This window comes from Populus alba, chromosome 2 (genome assembly GCF_005239225.2).
Source record: "Populus alba chromosome 2, ASM523922v2, whole genome shotgun sequence".
NCBI lineage: Eukaryota > Viridiplantae > Streptophyta > Magnoliopsida > Malpighiales > Salicaceae > Populus > Populus alba.
Window position 1 is genome coordinate 10,732,236 of NC_133285.1, and position 18,735 is coordinate 10,750,970.

At 35.4% G+C, this 18,735-nt stretch overlaps 2 protein-coding genes across 2 annotated transcripts; one reads left to right on the plus strand and one right to left on the minus strand.

Annotated features, from left to right (window-relative positions):
* Window positions 1–1,775: 1,775 nt before the first annotated feature.
* LOC118044464 (uncharacterized) lies at window positions 1,776–14,910 on the plus strand. Its single transcript, XM_035052748.2, has 19 exons — window positions 1,776–2,204; window positions 2,543–2,674; window positions 3,168–3,239; window positions 3,689–3,759; window positions 3,873–3,972; window positions 4,069–4,167; window positions 5,431–5,557; window positions 7,404–7,537; window positions 7,666–7,725; window positions 7,837–8,072; window positions 8,845–9,274; window positions 10,085–10,408; window positions 10,574–11,176; window positions 11,325–11,498; window positions 11,751–11,981; window positions 12,071–12,354; window positions 13,344–13,631; window positions 13,936–14,058; window positions 14,454–14,910. The coding sequence occupies exons 1-19, from the start codon at window positions 2,046–2,048 to the stop codon at window positions 14,584–14,586; spliced, it is 3,780 nt and encodes a 1,259-aa protein (XP_034908639.1). The 5' UTR covers window positions 1,776–2,045; the 3' UTR covers window positions 14,587–14,910.
* Window positions 14,911–16,227: 1,317 nt separating this feature from the next.
* Window positions 16,228–18,514, minus strand: LOC118044465 (mannan endo-1,4-beta-mannosidase 4). The gene is made up of 5 exons (XM_035052749.2): window positions 18,096–18,514; window positions 17,802–17,996; window positions 17,237–17,356; window positions 16,728–16,924; window positions 16,228–16,638 (listed from the first exon to the last, which is right to left on the minus strand). Exons 1-5 carry the CDS (start codon window positions 18,441–18,443, stop codon window positions 16,284–16,286), a joined length of 1,215 nt encoding a protein of 404 aa, XP_034908640.1. The 5' UTR covers window positions 18,444–18,514; the 3' UTR covers window positions 16,228–16,283.
* Between the last annotated feature and the right edge of the window lie 221 nt (window positions 18,515–18,735).

Consider the following 18,735-nt stretch of genomic DNA (forward strand, 5'->3'; position numbering starts at 1 on the left):
GTTCTTGAATTTTAAGTTGGTTAATATTCTGAAATCTATGAATTTATCTTAAGAAATAAAAGTTTTGAACCCTTATCTAGATGATTAATGAGGCATTTATATCTCTTGAATCTTGTTGTTTTCAGAGAAGGAAAGAACTGGAAAGTGTTTTGCTTTCGGTGACATTAATAGAAAAAAAAAATATCCGTTATATATCATTAATAAGATAGTAAGTATAGTATATTTATTAAGAGACCTTGCATAAACCTATAAATATAATGAAATCATTATATCAATATGAATGATTATTCTAGATGGGAAAGGCATGATGGTTTGTTATACTTTTAATATTTTTTTATTTTAGAAGATACTCTAGGATCAAGCATATAATATGAGAACTTAGTAATGGTTGAACCTAAATGTTTCGAGTTTAACATATTTGCTAGACCCATGTTGTCATAAACATGATTAACTCTCAAACCTAGTTATTTTGGATCTGGTATGGTTGCTAAACACTTTTTATTTTGGGTTTAGTTGATTGTTAAACCTAAATGTTTTGGGTCTGATATGCTTATGAGACTTGCATTATTTTGGACTTAATTAACTATTATACCTAAGTTTTTATTGGGTCCGCTCTTAATACCTATTTTGTTTTTAAAATGATTTTTATTTATAAAAATCTATAATAAAAAATGTTGACTCATCAATATGCTTTGTTATGATTCAATTAATTTATGCAATCAATGAAAGTTGCTTGTTGGGCGTGGCAAAGGACCTTGTTTGTTCTTCCTAGAAAATCCTTAATCCTTCCCTTTTCTTTCCCATAAAAAAAATAAGAATAAAATCCCTGTATTGCCGGGAAGGGCCATGGGATTATAACTGATATGATATATTGTCACTTTCCTCACGTCTGAATTATCATATCATTTTCAGAAAGCTTTCTTTATTTATAAAGTCCGTTCCATCCATACAACAGGAACACAGTAGACAGAGATTAACAAGAATTCCAAGGGGGCACAGGATCATCCGAAACCAATATGAGCGTTACGTGGCGACTTGTGATTGGCGGTTTGGCATCCCGCCAGCCAATGAAAACAATATCCTAAAATTACCTACCCTTTCCCTCTCTCTCTCTCTAGCAAATCAGATAGCAGAAAAGAGATCTCGAAGTATCAAAAGAACACACGCCTTTCACGTTCTGTAGAGGATGAAAATCTAGACCTGACCTCAGGGCGTCGCCCCTTTTGAAGAGCAGTTTTCCATTCACTCACTCTACCCCACCAGACCACACAGCACGAAAAAAAGACAACAGGTGCCGTTTGTATTTGCGTACATGCAGTGCATTTTAAAATATATATATATATATATATATATATATATATATATATATATTTTAAATCATAAAAAATGGATTACACGGCAACCCCAAATAAACTCTAGAATATCATTTATATTTATGGTCATGCTTTACTTTTTACTAAATTATTTTTTTTATTTTGAATTAATTTCTTTTATTGTTTTTAAATTATTTTGATTTGATGATACAAAAAATTATTTTTTAAAATAAAAAAATATTATTTTTAATGAATTACATAAAAAAACATATTAAAATCAACCACTAACTCAAGAAATCCAATTCATTCGTGGCGTATCATATCATAAATGACACCACCTGAGTAAGTGAGTTTGTTGTCGTTGTTGCCTTGGTTACTTGCTCTTTACTAATAATAATAATAATAATAAATTTCTGTATTAAATATTTTATTTAAACGATCTATATCTCTATCTCTTTATATCTCGCATGACCTCCCCTTCTACTTCCCTTTCTCTTTGCAAAGCCTATCCTCTCTCTCTCTCTCTCTCTCTACAACGAATTCTGTTCTTCTCTTCTCTTGTTATATTCAGCTGCCTTGCCTGGCACTACAATATTGTTGCGTGGTGTGGGCATTTTGGACGGGTTTGGCATTTTCAAATTATTTACTAGCTTGCAGTACAGAGAAAGAGAGCTGAGGAGAGTAGCGATGACAGCGTAGAATAAAAGATTAATATAAAGGAAAAAAGGAGACATGTCGATGGCGGCGGTACAAAAAGAACCAGAGAAGGTGATGAAACTGAGAGGTGGATCAGTGCTGGGAAAGAAGACCATTCTTAAGAGCGACCATTTCCCTGGCTGTCAAAATAAGCGCTTAACTCCTCAAATCGACGGCGCTCCCAATTATCGTCAGGTTCTCTTTCTCCACTTTCTTCTTACCACTAATCTCGCTTTCCCTTTCTATTTTGATTAAAACATTTGAAATTCCCCGATTCAGATGCATATATCCTTCTCTTTTTTCATATAAGCATCCCCCTCCCCCGGGCTTTCCGTTAACAGCTTGCTTGCTTATAGAATTATAAAGTGAAGCATGGCCATATTTTTAAGAGCCTTGTTTGTCTGCTGATCCTGTAAACCAAAAGGCATTGATCACTGTATTTGATTGATTATACTCTCTTAAATTAATGAATTTGTCATTAATAATTATCATCATCATTATGATTTTTGACTTATTTGTGGTTGCTTTGATAGGCGGAATCGTTACCTGTTCACGGTGTTGCGATTCCAACAATAGAAGGATGTCGTAATGTTATTAAGCACATAAGAGGTCGGAAAGATGGGAAGCAAGCACAAGTTTTATGGTTTAACCTTCGTGAAGAACCGGTACTGCTATTTGCCAATATGCACCCGCACCCCCACTGTTTTTTTTCTCCTTGTCGTTCTTTCTGCTGTGCTTAATTAATACAATGGACTATGATTATTGCTTGTTGCTTATTTTTTTATTAACTAAAATGGATAATTAGTGCTGAAAATGCTAGCAGAAGCAACATAATGATTAAAATCATGTCAAAATTTATGTCAATAACTGTCGGATGTTTCTAGGCCTTTTCCCCTTATACCTGTGGTGCTTGTGAATGTACTTTCAATTTTTTTTAAACTGATTTTAGTTGAAAATATAATAAAATAATATATATTTTTAAAAATTTATCTTTAATATTAATACATCAAAATAATTTAAAAACATAAAAAACATTAATTTTAAACAAAAACAATTTTCAAAAAATCATCACACATGTTGCACCACAACCCCAAACATCCTCTTCATCCACGTGTTACAGTTGTCATATTGTTTTTTTTTTTTTTTCCATTGAAACAGTTGGTGTACATTAACGGACGTCCCTTTGTCTTGCGTGATGTGGAGAGGCCTTTCTCCAATCTTGAATATACGGTACGCTACTTGTAAAGGATTTTTGTTTTTTTCAACTTGCTTTTACTTTATTCTGATATATCTTTTCTTACCACTTGTATCTCATGTTTACCTTCTAAAATTTCCGTATTGTATTGTTGAATTTTTGTGCTCTCTTGTAGCTTTAAAACTAAAATGGTTTCCTTGGTGATGTAAATGTGAGGATTTTCTCAGTTAAAACAAATTCCCTCTCTAACATTCAGGATCGTTTGATTTAATTCAACGTGGTTTACAGAATCTCTCATTCATGTTTGATTTTCTGTGAATGAGGATGTTTAGTGCAGATAATATGTTCTCTCAAGCAGTTCATAGCCTTTGCATACTAACCTGTATGTGTGTAAATTCACATGGTTGACAACAGCAGTCATGCAAACAAGTACTACTTTATATTTGTTGTATAAACTTGATAGTGACCTTCTGTGCTCAAACAGGGAATAAACAGGTCCAGGGTTGAAGAAATGGAAGCTCGGTTGAAAGAGGATATTCTGATGGAAGCTGCAAGGTATTTACTGTGGCTGAATGCTGTGTTATCATTGGTTTCTAATGATACTTCATTTTTACCTTAGGTGACTATTGGTCTGAACTATAATAAATAGTTGCGTATTTCATTTACAGATATGGAAATAAGATACATGTTACCGATGAACTGCCAAATGGTCAGATGGTGGACCAATGGGAACCAGTCTCATGTGATTCTGTGAAGACACCAGTAGAGGCATAATCATGGAGCTTATTCTGCTTGTGGAATAACTAAACACAATTAATCTACTGATTTTCTAACTTATTGTTGCAACTTGATTCCATTGTGAAGGTGTATGAGGATTTGCAACTAGAAGGACATCTGTATGATTATGAACGAGTTCCTATAACAGATGAAAAATCACCAGAGGAGCAGGATTTTGATATCTTAGTGAGTTTCATCTTTGGGATCTTATTTAGAACCTACTAATCTTTCTTTCTTTTTTTAAAATCAACTGCACGTATAATTGTTTCGTTAGATTCCTTGTCAATTCAACTATCAATTATTTGTTTACAGAGGAATTTTGCTTCACTTCTTATTTTTATCAAATGCACATGTAGATTACTTGTAACTTAGGCGACGTTTCTATGACCTTGTTGAATTCAAGTGCATAACTTGGAAATGAAAATTTCGAACTCAACCTTTTGTTGCCTTAATCTAAAGTGATTGTCAAGGACTGTCCAGTTGTTATTTGTGTGTAGAAGGTTGTATTTTATGTCCGCAAACATATGAAAAACTTTGTTACCTTTTAATAAATGATAGTACTTCAGAACTATAGTCATACAGGAGCAAAGATATCAGATACCCCACATGTTAGGTATGCTAAAAACGACTTCTGCATTTGGGATCACATGGTACAGTTGGCTGTTTGATTGAAATGGACATTGCAATTATTTCCTTGCCACCATATCTTTCAGAAAATAACAATCCATTTGGATATGCTCCACTGTCTTTCTCTTGCTCTTCTCTTTTTTCATATATTTACTAGTGGGGTATTTTGAGTTCCTTTGGGCCATTGCTTAGGACAGGCTGTGCTCGGTCATGCCTGATCTTGACATGATATGGGCCTGTGTTGTTTATTTTTAGGAAGAGGCTCTACTCATGATTGTCTATGCGTGTTAAAATTTCAAAAAATATCCAAGTGAAGACTTGAATCCATGACCAGTCCATACCCTAGTCCAAGTCTTAACTACTTGTGCTAGCCTACAATTTGTTGTCTCCTTGAACATTAGATTTTCTCTTGATGGCAATTCTACCTATCCTGAAGCCTTAAACTGAACCAGGATCTATCAGAAACTGGATTCCAATTTGGAAATGAACTGCTGTACCATAGCTCCATGCCTACTGAGAAATTTATCTGGCATCCTCAACCTTGAACGAGTACGTGAAAGAAGATATCATAGTCAGAACAGTGGAATTTCAGAATACCTTGTGTCTTCAAAATATCAATTTTTGAAGACAAATGAGAGAATATTTTTTACAAACAATATGCTGCCAAATTCCTTTTTATGTTTAAATGCAATGATGCATGCTGTTGTTCCAAACATGAACCATGGATATCCAACTCTGCAAAAAATTTGTTTCAGATGTTTGTTTAAGTATGATCAGTATTAAGTTTTTCTAAAAGACATTTGCCTGCTTTCTTTGTTTCAGGTTGATAGAATTTATCAGACAGACTTGAATACAGATATAATATTTAACTGTCAAATGGGGCGTGGAAGGACTACAACTGGGATGGTTATAGCAACTTTGGTATACCTCAATCGGAATGGAGACTCTGGTAACATGCTCTCTTTTTTCTACTTCTCTTGCAATCTATTGAATATCCCATCTGTCAGCATTCTTTTCAACATAATTTAACTTGTATCTTGCATGTTACCTCAGTTCTTGATCTTGGTTGTCTGGTTGAATTTCAATGTTATAAGATGAGTTTTATGTTGGCCATTCTCCTTTTTTTTTCTAGCTGTTTTTTCTCCTTTTCATTGAATAGTTTTCACTGATTTTCCTTTTATTCCATGTACTTCCATGTAAGGGTGGTCAGTGTAGGGAGGATCAATCCATTGTTATATTTGTTTTTTGATTGTATTTTTGGGAAAAAGGCTGAAGGTTCCATAACTTCAGTTTTCCTTTTCATTAGTATCATATCAACTCAATTTAAAAAGTCAGCAAATTTAGATCCTTCTTTTACCAGGTTGAAGTATGTAGGTGGAAAAACTTGTTCCAAGATATGTAAGTGTATATGGAGATGGAGAAACTTGTTCAAAGACATTAGCCAGAGCTCCCCACTCATAATCTGTTTCATCAAAACTTGTAAACCTGACCTAGTTGGTTAATGCCTCTTGCATTTATGTGGAGGATTGGGATGTGCAGGAGCCTTTATAGCACAGATGCATTGCTGTTTACAACAGTTCCAAATCCCAAACTAACCACAGACTTGGACAATGCATATGCTCTCTCCATCCCATTGTATTGAAAATTGATATATTGCGGTTGATTCTCTATGCTAAAAATTAAAAATTCCCTCAATGTGAATATTTTTAAATCTTTGATAACTTGAATTCTGAGTTCTTTTTTTAAAATAAGTTAAAAAAGTTTATGATTTGTCAATAAAGAGATATATAAAGGCATGAAGGTACTTGATTATGAATATTTATCAAATGTTCCTCAAGAAAAAAAAACTGAAAAGATTTCATGCTCCAATGCTGTTAAAATTATTCTAATGGCATGCTAGAGAATACTCTTCCTAGGTTCTACTATAAAGCAATGGCAAATTTGAGCCCTCATTTATTGAGGAGCAGATTTGAGGTGGATTTGGTGTACGGTCACTAGAAATGGTGCATAAGGATCCATGACCTCAAGTAGTTTGGGATTGAGGGCTTGGTTGCTGTTGTGTGTATGGAAAAGCAGATTGATTTGTCATTCATATGTCATCTCCCGCAAATTCTATCTCCATATTCTCCATATGAGATCTCCTTTACTTAAAATACTTCAAACTTGAAATCCTATTTGATGGAGCAAATTGACCTTATACTGCTGTAATTAATTATCTTTACCACAATATGAGAGAGTGTGGTTTTCAGTCCATCTCTTCACTTTCCACATATGCATACAGTCATAGATGAGGATACTTTTTAAATTTTGTTCTTTAAAGAATATCATTTATGCTCTAATTCTAAAATCTACTGACTGTATGGGGATTTCTTAGGAACTGCCAAGAGCAGTGTGCTAACATAGAGAAGAAATAGATTGACAATCTAGGATGGTGGACTAGAACTTGAAATGATACAGGAAAAATGATGTTGCTTTAAAGTTATCCGTTATCTACTATTTAAAGTACTACCCAGTCTAAGATCAGGTTGGAATGTGGCATTCCTTGCGATTTTTCAGCTTTGGTGTGAAATATGAGAGAATGGTCATGCATATGTTGATGAGAACCCAGTAAATACGAGCCCTGATTGGATATATAAACAGATTGCTTCAAATGATTTGTTGATAAACTTTCCTTTTTAAAATGAATTTCAATTATAATTTTTATAGTAATTGATTTTGTTGAAAGGTGTGAGTTTAAATGTTTTAATCATGATAGTTATTGATGTTGTCTTTGTCATCATGTCATGTGAAAATAGGCATTCAGCGAACCAATTCAGTGGGGAGAATTTTTGACTTTGGTTTGAATGTCAATGAAAATTTGCCAAACTCAGAGGAGGCACTTCTCAGGGGAGAATATGCTGTCATAAGAAGTTTGATCCGGGTTTTGGAGGTAGTTAATAATAGCTTTAGTTGGTTTTTTACTTCTCTTTTGGTATTTATTTATTTTGTTAGTGCTTTCATTGTCCTTGGAAGCACTTGACATTTTTTGAAATTTAATTAATTAGTGACATGCATTAGGGTGGTGTTGAAGGGAAAAAACAAGTTGATAAAGTCATTGACAAGTGTGCCTCCATGCAGGTATGGCTCTATAATATATCCTGATCTGGTAAGGTATATATTTGTAAGAAGAATGGGATTTTGCTTCTGTTTTTCATTATATTTCACCTAAATGAAGTGTTTGAACTACAGAACTTACGTGAAGCAATTGCCAATTATCGCAATAGTACTCTTCGTCAATCGGATGAGATGAAGCGAGAGGCATCACTTTCATTTTTTGTGGAATACTTGGAAAGATATTACTCCCTCATATGTTTTGCTGTTTATATACACTCTGAGAGGGATGCTCTCCGTTCTAGTTCTTTTGGTCATAGCAGTTTTGCAGACTGGATGCGAGCTCGGCCAGAACTTTACAGCATTATTCGTAGGTAAAGATATGTGGTGCTGGTTTTGGTTTGTTTTATGGAAATATCAGACTTGTATTCTATGTTTCTAACATATCAAATTGAAAGAGTGAAGGTTGTGATTTGTATGCATGAGTACTGACAATTCTGTTGCCTTTCCAATTTGTTAAACTGTTGGGTGCTTCAATCTCTTCTCCATGATATGTTGTTTCTATATATGTAAGCTTAGGAAGTTTAATGTGCCTGAAAATTGTGTTCCAGTGATATTCTCCCCCATAAGCCTATTGTGTGATATCATTTCGCCTTGGTTACTTATCTTGAACTATGTTTTTGTCATATCTTGGCACAACATCTACTGATATTTTTTGTGGACATTAAAGTGTTTGTCCCAATCACACATTTACAAGGCCACATAACCTTGAATAAAATACTTATGTTGGACACTTAAAAACAAAAATGTATAACAATTAAAGTCAACCGGTGCTTGTAGGACAGTTATGAGACTGAACCCTTTGCTGAAGGATATCATTTTTCTAAGCTCCTCTTCAGGAAACTTGTTTACTTATTATATTTGTAACAGTATATAGATTCATCTACAGGCAAGCAAACTCAATCTGGTCAAACATATATTTCAACACCATTACTTTGGCACTTGCTTTACATTCCATGTCCAGGTTTTGGTATAGTTATGTCAACTACTCTTTTCCAATTAGAATGCAACCTCATATATATCAATACATGTCTGCAGACCATAGATCATTTGGAACTTATTTTGCTTTAACCATCCTTGTTGCAGGTTGCTCAGGAGAAACCCAATGGGTGCTCTTGGATATGCGAGTCCTAAGCCATCTCCAATGAGGATTGCTGAATCTACTGATGGCCGACCTCATGAGATGGGTGTAGTTGCAGCCTTGAGAAATGGGGAGGTTCTTGGAAGTCAGACTGTTTTAAAAAGTGACCACTGTCCTGGCTGTCAAAACCCTAGTTTACCAGAGAGAGTGGATGGTGCACCTAATTTTAGAGAAGTTCCTGGTTTTCCAGTTTATGGAGTTGCAAATCCTACAATTGATGGTATTCTTTCTGTCATTCAGAGGATTGGCAGCTCTAAAGGTGGTTGCCCAGTTTTCTGGCATAATATGAGAGAAGAACCTGTTATCTACATAAATGGAGAGCCATTTGTGCTCCGTGAGGTTGAAAGACCATTTAAAAACATGCTGGAATACACGGTAAGGATTCTCTTACTTTCACATAGATTACCAACTCATCAGCCTTATTGAAGTGGAGGTGCATGTGGCAGATAGTAGATCTTTACTAGTTCTTTCATTCAACCGAATAACTATCATTAGCATCATAGCACGCACAAATATAATTTATCTGAATAGAAAAACCATTCCAAGCGTTTTTGAAAGAAGGAGTGGATTGATCATGCAATGATGCTAGTTGACTAACTTGACCCATGATGAATTAACAATAATGACCTTGATAGTCTTTTCCTGGTATGAATGTCCTTCAATATCTTATTCATAGAAACCAAGATCAATATAACCTTTCCATTTTTTATTGTCTGTTATTAGATCTCTTGTTAAAAAAGATTTCCCTTGTAAATACTGGCTACTTAGCTCTCTTTTCTTGATGGATATAGCACACACATGTCAAAAGATCATTCATTGAGGCAGACATAATCTTGCCTCACACTCATCTGGGAGGCTCCCCGATGGAATCCCATGAATTTTGTCAAGATGGAACATTAGTTGGAGTTCTGGATAATTGCTATACATTCCTTTTTATAATTGAGGAAAAGCTTTTACGAACTGTTAAAAATTCATGACTTCTGCTTGGGTTTCAAAATTAACTAATTATGTTCATATGATGGATGCATAAGATACTGTGCCTGGCATATGTTTTCTAGAATCGGGCTATATTTCATTTTGAGGTGGACCAACTTTTTTCCATTTTGTGTTAACTTTGCTCTTTTTTTTTTCATGGTTCTCTTCACCCATGTTTAATAAAGTCGATATTATGATGACCACATTCAGGGAATTGGTCGTGAGAGAGTGGAGAGGATGGAGGCTCGACTGAAAGAAGATATCTTGCGAGAAGCTGAACGCTATGGAGGTGCTATAATGGTCATTCATGAAACGGATGATGGTCAAATCTTTGATGCCTGGGAGCATGTAAATTCTGATTCTATTAAGACCCCCCTTGAAGTGTTTAAATGCTTAGACACTGATGGTTTTCCCATTAAGTATGCCCGTGTTCCAATCACTGATGGTAAAGCTCCTAAAAGTTCTGACTTTGACACCTTGGCGATGAATATTGCTTCTGCTTCCAAGGATACTGCTTTCGTTTTCAATTGCCAGGTTAAAATTTCTTTCTTGCACCGCTGTTGTTGGACATGTGAATGGATGTTCTTCATTAATTTCTATGGAACTGCTTCCCGTTGTTTTTTATATTTTTAAATTGTGCTAACTCTTTTTTTTTTTTTTCTTTTGTCCTTTGCCTGAATGCCACTTTAATAAACACAGATGGGAAGGGGAAGGACTACGACTGGCACTGTGATTGCTTGCCTTCTGAAACTTAGAATAGATTATGGGAGACCAATTAGAGTCTTAGCTGATGATATGAACCATGAAGAGGTGGAAAGTGGAAGCTCAAGCGGTGAAGAAACTGGAGGTGACACTGCTGCAACCACCTTCGACATTGGCAGTGTAAAAACTGATATGGAACAAGGTCGTGCTTTTGGCATTGATGATATCCTGCTGCTGTGGAAGATAACAAGATTATTTGATAATGGTATGGAATGCCGAGAGGCCTTAGATGCTATTATTGATAGATGTTCTGCTCTGCAGAACATACGCCAAGCTGTTCTGCAATACAGGAAGGTGGTCAATCAACAACATGTTGAGCCAAGAGTTAGGAGAGTGGCATTGAGCCGTGGTGCTGAATACTTGGAGAGGTACTTCCGTTTAATTGCCTTTGCAGCATATCTAGGAAGTGAAGCATTTGATGGGTTTTGTGGACAAGGAGAATCAAGGATGACATTTAAGAGTTGGTTGCATCAAAGACCTGAAGTCCAAGCAATAAAATGGAGCATTCGATTGAGGCCAGGCCGTTTTTTCACTGTCCCGGTATATTTTCTTATTCCTTTGGACTCGGAAACTCTAGGGCTTTTTGACTGCATTTTTTCTTTATGTTATGGATTTCCTCTTTATCATTATGGTAACCTCGGCATTTGTGTTTTTTTTTTTTTTTAATTATTATTATTATCACAAGCAGGAGGGGTTGAGAACACCACAGGAATCTCAGCATGGAGATGCAGTAATGGAGGCCACTGTCAGGGTTCGTAATGGTTCGGTTTTGGGTAAAGGTTCTATACTCAAAATGTATTTCTTTCCTGGTCAGCGGACTTCTAGCCACATACAAATTCATGGAGCACCAAATGTTTACAAGGTATGCCCACATCTGGATTATATCGATGATGGACCCTTGGTGGAATATCCTTTTTGACACTCCTATTTTATTTTTAAATATATTTTGTTTTATTTTGCATTTTCCTTTCGCTAATTCAGATCACAGACACACAAACTCACACTCGTACACACTGACAAACAAGTTTCTGTGGAAAGTGTGAATACAAAGGGAGAGGTCCTTACATTCTGATGAAAATTCCTGTTTTTAAACCCAATGTTTCTTATGCATCAGGTGGATGGCTACCCTGTGTATAGCATGGCAACTCCAACGATTGCTGGTGCCAAAGAGGTGCTGGAATATTTGAAAGCCAAGCCCAAGATAGGAGGATCTTTGGCTCAGAAAGTGATATTGACTGATCTCAGAGAAGAAGCAGCTGTTTACATCAATGGCACACCATTTGTCCCCAGGGAGCTAAATAAACCTGTTGACACACTCAAGCATGTTGGAATAACTGGTCCAGTGGTCCGTCGTCGTTGAATTTCTTTTGCCTCAAAAAGCTATCTATTAAGCGAAGTATGTTTCTAACTTCCTTTCTTTCAACTTTTATGCAGTTAGAACTCATGGAGGCTCGACTAAAAGAAGATATAGTATCTGAGATTAGACGGTCTGGTGGTCGATTTCTTTTACATCGTGAAGAATATGATCCAGCAACAAATCAGTCCTGTATCATAGGATATTGGGAGAACATCTCTGCAGATGATGTGAAGACACCTGCCGAAGTGTATGCTGGTCTAAAGGATGAGGGTTATGACATGACATATAGGAGGATTCCATTAGCCAGTGAGAGGGAGGCTCTAGCTTCTGATGTTGATGCAATACAATATTGTAAAGACGAGTAAGTGCCGAAATTCTCTGTTCCTTATTAACCACAATTTGTCAATTTAGTTATAGATGTGGTTGCAATGTTTCTATCAAGTATTTGATAACTGTATTAAGTGGAACTTGGAAGATGGTTATTTTTTCTGGGGTTCAGACTGCTGTTTAGGTCTCTCTGGCAGCACCAATGACATTTTTTAAAAAAAAATTCTCTCAAGCACCTGCTTTAATAACAAAAAAGAGTAGTACTGCCAAGTTACAAATTTTGTTTCATCCATGGTGGATATCACTTCATAATTGTGCCCTTTTGTTTCTCCAATTGTTCTTGTTATTTCTAGTCCAAAGGTTACTGAAAACCTTAAGTAAAACATATTACTTTGCAGACTTTGGAAATGGTAACTTATTTATTGATCTTTGGCAATAATGTAAGTTGTCCCCCCAATTTTGTCAAATATGAGACCGTTCCTTGTTTCTGGACATTATGATATTGATTGTGATGGATCTGGTTCGTTCTAAATGATGGCAAAGTCATAATGAAAGAAAGCAATCAGCTGTCAATTAGTAGCATATGTTACTTTACTGAGTATTACAAAGAATTTAGATAAATCAGAACTTCAAGCAGTCTGCAGTTCTTGACAACTATCTTTTTGAGTTAAACAATAGTAAGCAACTTCCTTTTCCAAAACTATTTGCAAGTGCTTGGGTGGAAACACACTCTTAGCATCCCGACAGTTTATTTCCTTGTAACAGATTTTGATTTATGTAGCCCATGACAAATAGGTTGGTACTGAGGTTTAGTTTAGTTGGGTGTTTATGGAAGCAGATGTCTTTTATATTTAGTGTTAATTGGAGTTTTGACACTTGGGCTTTCCACAATTTATGTTCTGTACAAGGATTGCCGGCATTATCCGGGATATTCTTTTGGCATTATTCTAAATATAGCCTTTTTATAAAAATTGTACTTGATTGCAGAGATATTTTATAAATCTAGTTAAATTTTGTTTGTAGCTGTGCTGGGAGCTACCTTTTTGTTTCACACACAGGGTTTGGAGGTGTTGGCTATGCAATGGCAATTATTTGTATTAAACTTGATGCAGAAGCAAAGTTGACATCAAAGATTTCACAAACATTGGTTAGTAGCAGACGTTCATCTTCTTTGTCTGAAGCAAACTTACCTTCTGAATTGTCTGATGAAGAAGCACTGAGGATGGGAGATTACCGTGACATACTTAGTCTTACAAGAGTTCTCATTCATGGCCCGAAGAGCAAAGCAGATGTTGACATTATAATTGAAAAGTATGTCCATTTTTATTTTAGTTCCTTCTTCATATGAAAACAGAGGCAATAACTAAATGCATGATTAAATGATAGTCGTGGAGGCATAATTCTCCATAACTTTGGGAAAAGCAGAAGGTGACGATGTGTTACTGATTGGCTTGCTCTCCTCTGTCAATTTGGAATGAAAAATCCTTACAACTATGGGTCATTTTGTCGTGTGAAGTTATGTTTTGTTTTAGTTGTTTCCTACGTTTTCTGATTAGCTGGTCCCCTTTGCCATGATTTGATCTGTCGTGCTGAAACCAACCTTCTTTTTCTCAAGGTGTGCAGGTGCAGGACATTTGCGTGATGATATTCATTATTACATCAAGGAACTTTGGAAGTTTCCCGATAGTGACGATGAGCACCGTGCATGCCTCTTGGATATGGGCATTAAGGCTTTAAGGTTAGTTGATATACCTTGGCAATTTAATCTTAGAACGTATGCTAAGTAGATTGTTGCAACCCTCCTTTTCCTTTGGTGGATATGCTTGATCTGCCTGGTCCTTGTTGCTTTTCATTAGTTGACATAGAAAGCCACAAGTTTTGCACTTGCATGATATTCCATTATGGTTTGGTAACTTGGACCAAGTTGGATTGAAATTGTCCTGTCTATGGGAAAGGCTGTTTTCCCTCGAGAGAGATGCTCTTTATTTTTATTTTTATTTTTATTTTATTATTACGATTATTTCTTTTATTTCTTTTTTATGAACACTGCAGTGGGTGGCTTCATGGCTCCTTCTAGCAATTCTATAGAGCGTATGGCATTTTATGACCAATTGTTTCTGCACATTTTTTCAGGAGGTACTTCAATCTGATCACATTCAGATCATACCTGTACTCCACGAAAGCAAGTGAAACGAAATTCACATCATGGATGGATTCAAGGCCTGAACTAAGAAATCTATGTAATAATCTCAGGATCGACAAATAATTCCAGGCATTTAAGATTCTCTGCAAATGTATTTTTGTACAGCTAGTCATGCGTAGTTTCTTTGCTAATAGCCTTCTCTTACTCCTTGTTGTTCCTCTCCGTTGCAAGCTTGCTGAGAACAGTAAAAGAACACGAGTCTTAGAACTGATTCATGAACAAACAATACATAGGCGTGGGGCTTTGGCCTCTATATGACAAATCTGTTCATGTTTGATCCTTGTCAGGTTTGGCTTGTTGAAATTTGATTGAGAGGGGAAATGGGAGGTAAACAGGTTTAATATAGAAAATAATATAATAGACCTGTGCTTTTTTGTTTTTTTCTCAGTTCCATTGCTATTGTGTGCCTTGTGTAATGGATTGGATGATATAGATATCTTTTTAATATAACATAAGTCATTGAAAGGATATCGAAAATTATCACGGCACGAAAGCAAAGCCAACGTCTTTTAAAAAATGGGTTATTGTTAGAAGAGTGCACAAGGACATGGATGATCTTTAAACACTACCTTACGCATTCCTTTCAAATGTGTAATTTATTTCATGTATGCATGCCTGTTTCGATTATGTTTTTTAAAAAATATTTTTTTTTTTATTTAAATTAATTTATTTTTAGTGTTTTTAAATTGTTTTAATGTATTGATATTAAAATAATTTTTTTAAAATAAAAAAAATTATTTAAAGGTAAAGAAATATTTTAAAGTGTAAATACAATCTTAGTAAGTTGAGAGAGTGATTTCACATGGGCGGATCACTCAGCTCAAAACCTCGAGATATTTCTGTTCAAAGAACAAATTCGCAAGATTTTAATGCGATGATTCTGGCCGTTATGAAAACGGTGACAAGAATTATTCTGCACTATACATTTAAACAATTGGGGTAAAGCTGTACAGTGAAACAGATCACATGAACCTTTCATTCTTTTTTTCCTTCAATTCCCTTTTTTTTTTTTTTTTCAATCTGTTTTCTCCTTTATTTTATTCTAAAATTTCATCATTCAATTCAATGGTGGTAGGCCTATATTGAGGTTTTTATTTTATTTTATTTTATTTTAAATTTTATCCATTAATATTTAATTAATTTTAAATTAATCTTTATAATTTGATTCAGTTTGTTTTTTATAAAATTATTACAGTTTTAAATAAATATTCTAACATTTGGTTTGTACTTAATTTTACAAGTATATATTTCTATTATTATATAATTAAATAAAAAATAGTTTAAAAAAATAAAGTTATAAGCCCAATGAAGTTCATGACTCGGGTCATAAGTTTGGTAGATAAAATTATGAAACTTAACTCGATTTAATATGTTAATTTCTCAATACGTAAAAAAAAAAATATCATCTTAAATTTTTTAAAATATAACCATGCCTTTTACTTTATGTCCGGGTTGCCTTGGAATCTATCAAATCAACTAGATCATGTTGGAATAAGTCTTATAAGGTTTAATTTTAAACACGGGTTATATAAAATATCAAGTTGAGAGATTTTAAAATTAAGTTGTTGGGATGAATTTAACAACAATGGTAAATCATTCCTAATAACCTAAATATTTTTCTTTTGTTCAAAATTTTTTTTTTATCTGACCAACGCCAGCCTGTAAATTAGTTTAAAAAAAAATTAATTGATGTAGTGAATTTATTATACAATGTAGTATGGACAAAAATATTGTAAATTCCAGTCCCAAAAGCAATAGATCTACGTGAGAGATTGTAACTTGCGAGACTGTAGATCAATGATATTGGCAGTTGAGGGAGACTCCTCCAAGACAACCTCGTAGCCGTCACCCCAGCTCTCCATTCCCTCGGCCATGAGTTGCCAGAAGAGCCCACCAGTAAATGGGCCTCCTCTTCTAACACTATCGTATATATCGCTGTAGATTTTCACAAAATAAGTGTCCCTTTTCTGCAGGCTATTTCCAGGAAGCTTTGAAGACTTGCCAAACTCTCCTATAACGAGTGGTTTTCTAAGCACTGAACTAGAGTCTTGGACATGGGCTTGGATCCATCTATCCACAAACGAAGCTTGCTCGTCTTCGCTTGAGTTTTGCAACCTGCCATTGCATTAATCTAGTAAGACTCGAGAATAGTTATAATTCTTGATGAAGAACAGTACTGAGTAAATGATGGAGAAGGCGATTACCATTGCTCAGGGTAGAGATGAATGGTGGCAAAATCAATTTGCGGGATTTGGTTGTTGGAGATGAAGTCAGTGCCAAAGAGGTAGCTGCCAGGATTTGATTCCTTCTTCGAGTCACCGTAAAACCCTTCTAGCCCTATTTGAAGAAGATGGTAATTATCAATGGATTTAACGTGTGCTGCCATTTCATTGACCCATTCCTGCAATAATCACCGTAACAGAGACTGTGCATCGTTATCCCCTTTTAGTATATAGTCATAACGCACACGTAGAGCTCAAAATAGGAACAAATGGAGATTAGCAATGGTGACATTAAGCGAATAGCGTGAGCTTCCAAGCATTTCTATTGCTCCTTTCATTCCTAGTTTTGAATGATTACACTGTTGAATCATGAATTTCTTTCATCCTAAGAGAGATTGTCATTTGTTGGGTTGTTTTTTTTCTCGATATAAGTTGTTTGATCTTAATACTGTGATCATCTTGAGAGTAGAAATGAAAGAAATTAGATATACCTGGATTAGCTTTCCAGAAGTGTCATTTGAACGAGGTTCGTTTATCAGTTCCCATGCAAAAATGGTGGGATCGTCTTTATATGCAACTCCTGTTATCGAGTTGATCCTCGTGAGCACTGCCTGCACAGATACTGTTTTTTAGCGGCAAGAGAGATTGAAAGCTAGGGTCAACAGTTGCTAAAACCAAGATAACCGTGACTCTGACACTATAAGCTAGCGATGGTTTTACCAAGTCAAAAGGGTTAACCTTGTTTCAAGAATTTAATCACATTAATTCTATCCATTAATCATCTGCCACTGTTTTTAATTAGCTATCAGTAATTGAAAACATTATGCCCTCAAGTCAGAGACATTCATGCATTTCCTTGAACAGAGATAAATAGACATGGAAGATGTTTTAACATCAAATTAAATGCGCTTTTGAAAGAAACGCTTTAGATGTGTATAAATTAATAATTCTAATAGTGACAATAACTGTGTAAATGAAACGACAAATTAAGAAGATTTGTCCATGGAAAGATGATGGCTAATGTAAAGGAGGGTACAGTGCTGATGAATGAGTTACCTCGACATGGTTCTTGTAGTATTCTTTGACAACAGAGTTTGTATAGAACTCGTCGTCATCACTCAACTGCTGATCACGTTCCCTTGCCCACTCAACATATTGTGATCTGCCCCCATAATCTTTGAAGTTATTCACCAAGCTCAGTATCAGATAAATCCCATATTTCCTAGCTTCTGATACCACGAAGTCCAATCCCTGGAAAGAAAGAATAGTAAGAACATATATAATTATTCGTCATGCAACAGCTCGAGAAGAATTAACTGTAGGAAAATCAAGAAACGAGGAAAAGTATACCTTGAACATGTCCTCGTTGTAGATACCTGGAGAAATCTGGAGGGGCTTATCATTTCCACCATCGCTGAAAGCCCAAGTTCTAGCAATATTCATGCCATACTCGGAGGCTTGCCGGAATGCAGATGTGACTTTGCTCCTCGTGGATGGATCAGATGACATGTACATCATCCAAAATGCATTGAAGCCATTTAAGTATAGAGCCTTATTGTTCACTACAAAATGGGTTCCATTTGTTTTAGCAAAAACACAGTGATGAGTTGGAGAAGATTGATCAGCCTGGCAACAATATTGTCCATGGTGGAAGATTACCAAAAGGGCCATTGAAAAGAAACTGTTCAACCACTTCATCTTGCTGATGATTAGAAAACGCAGGACCTGGCGTCAATGTTCTACACACTAAAGAAAAAGAAAGGGGGGAATGTGCGTGGGACGGGCTGCGGGTTGGTAGGCTGATTGCGTAGGGTTTTTAAAGACACTATGGCAGCATGCCTGTAAAGAAACTGAATGGTTTATTTTATTTTATTTTCCACTAGGAAAACTGAAATTGGTATTCAAGCGCGTAGCCCACAAAAGAAATTTAAAGATCTAAGTTAATACCATATATATGCCCCTTAAGAAAAATATATATTCCTTTAATTAA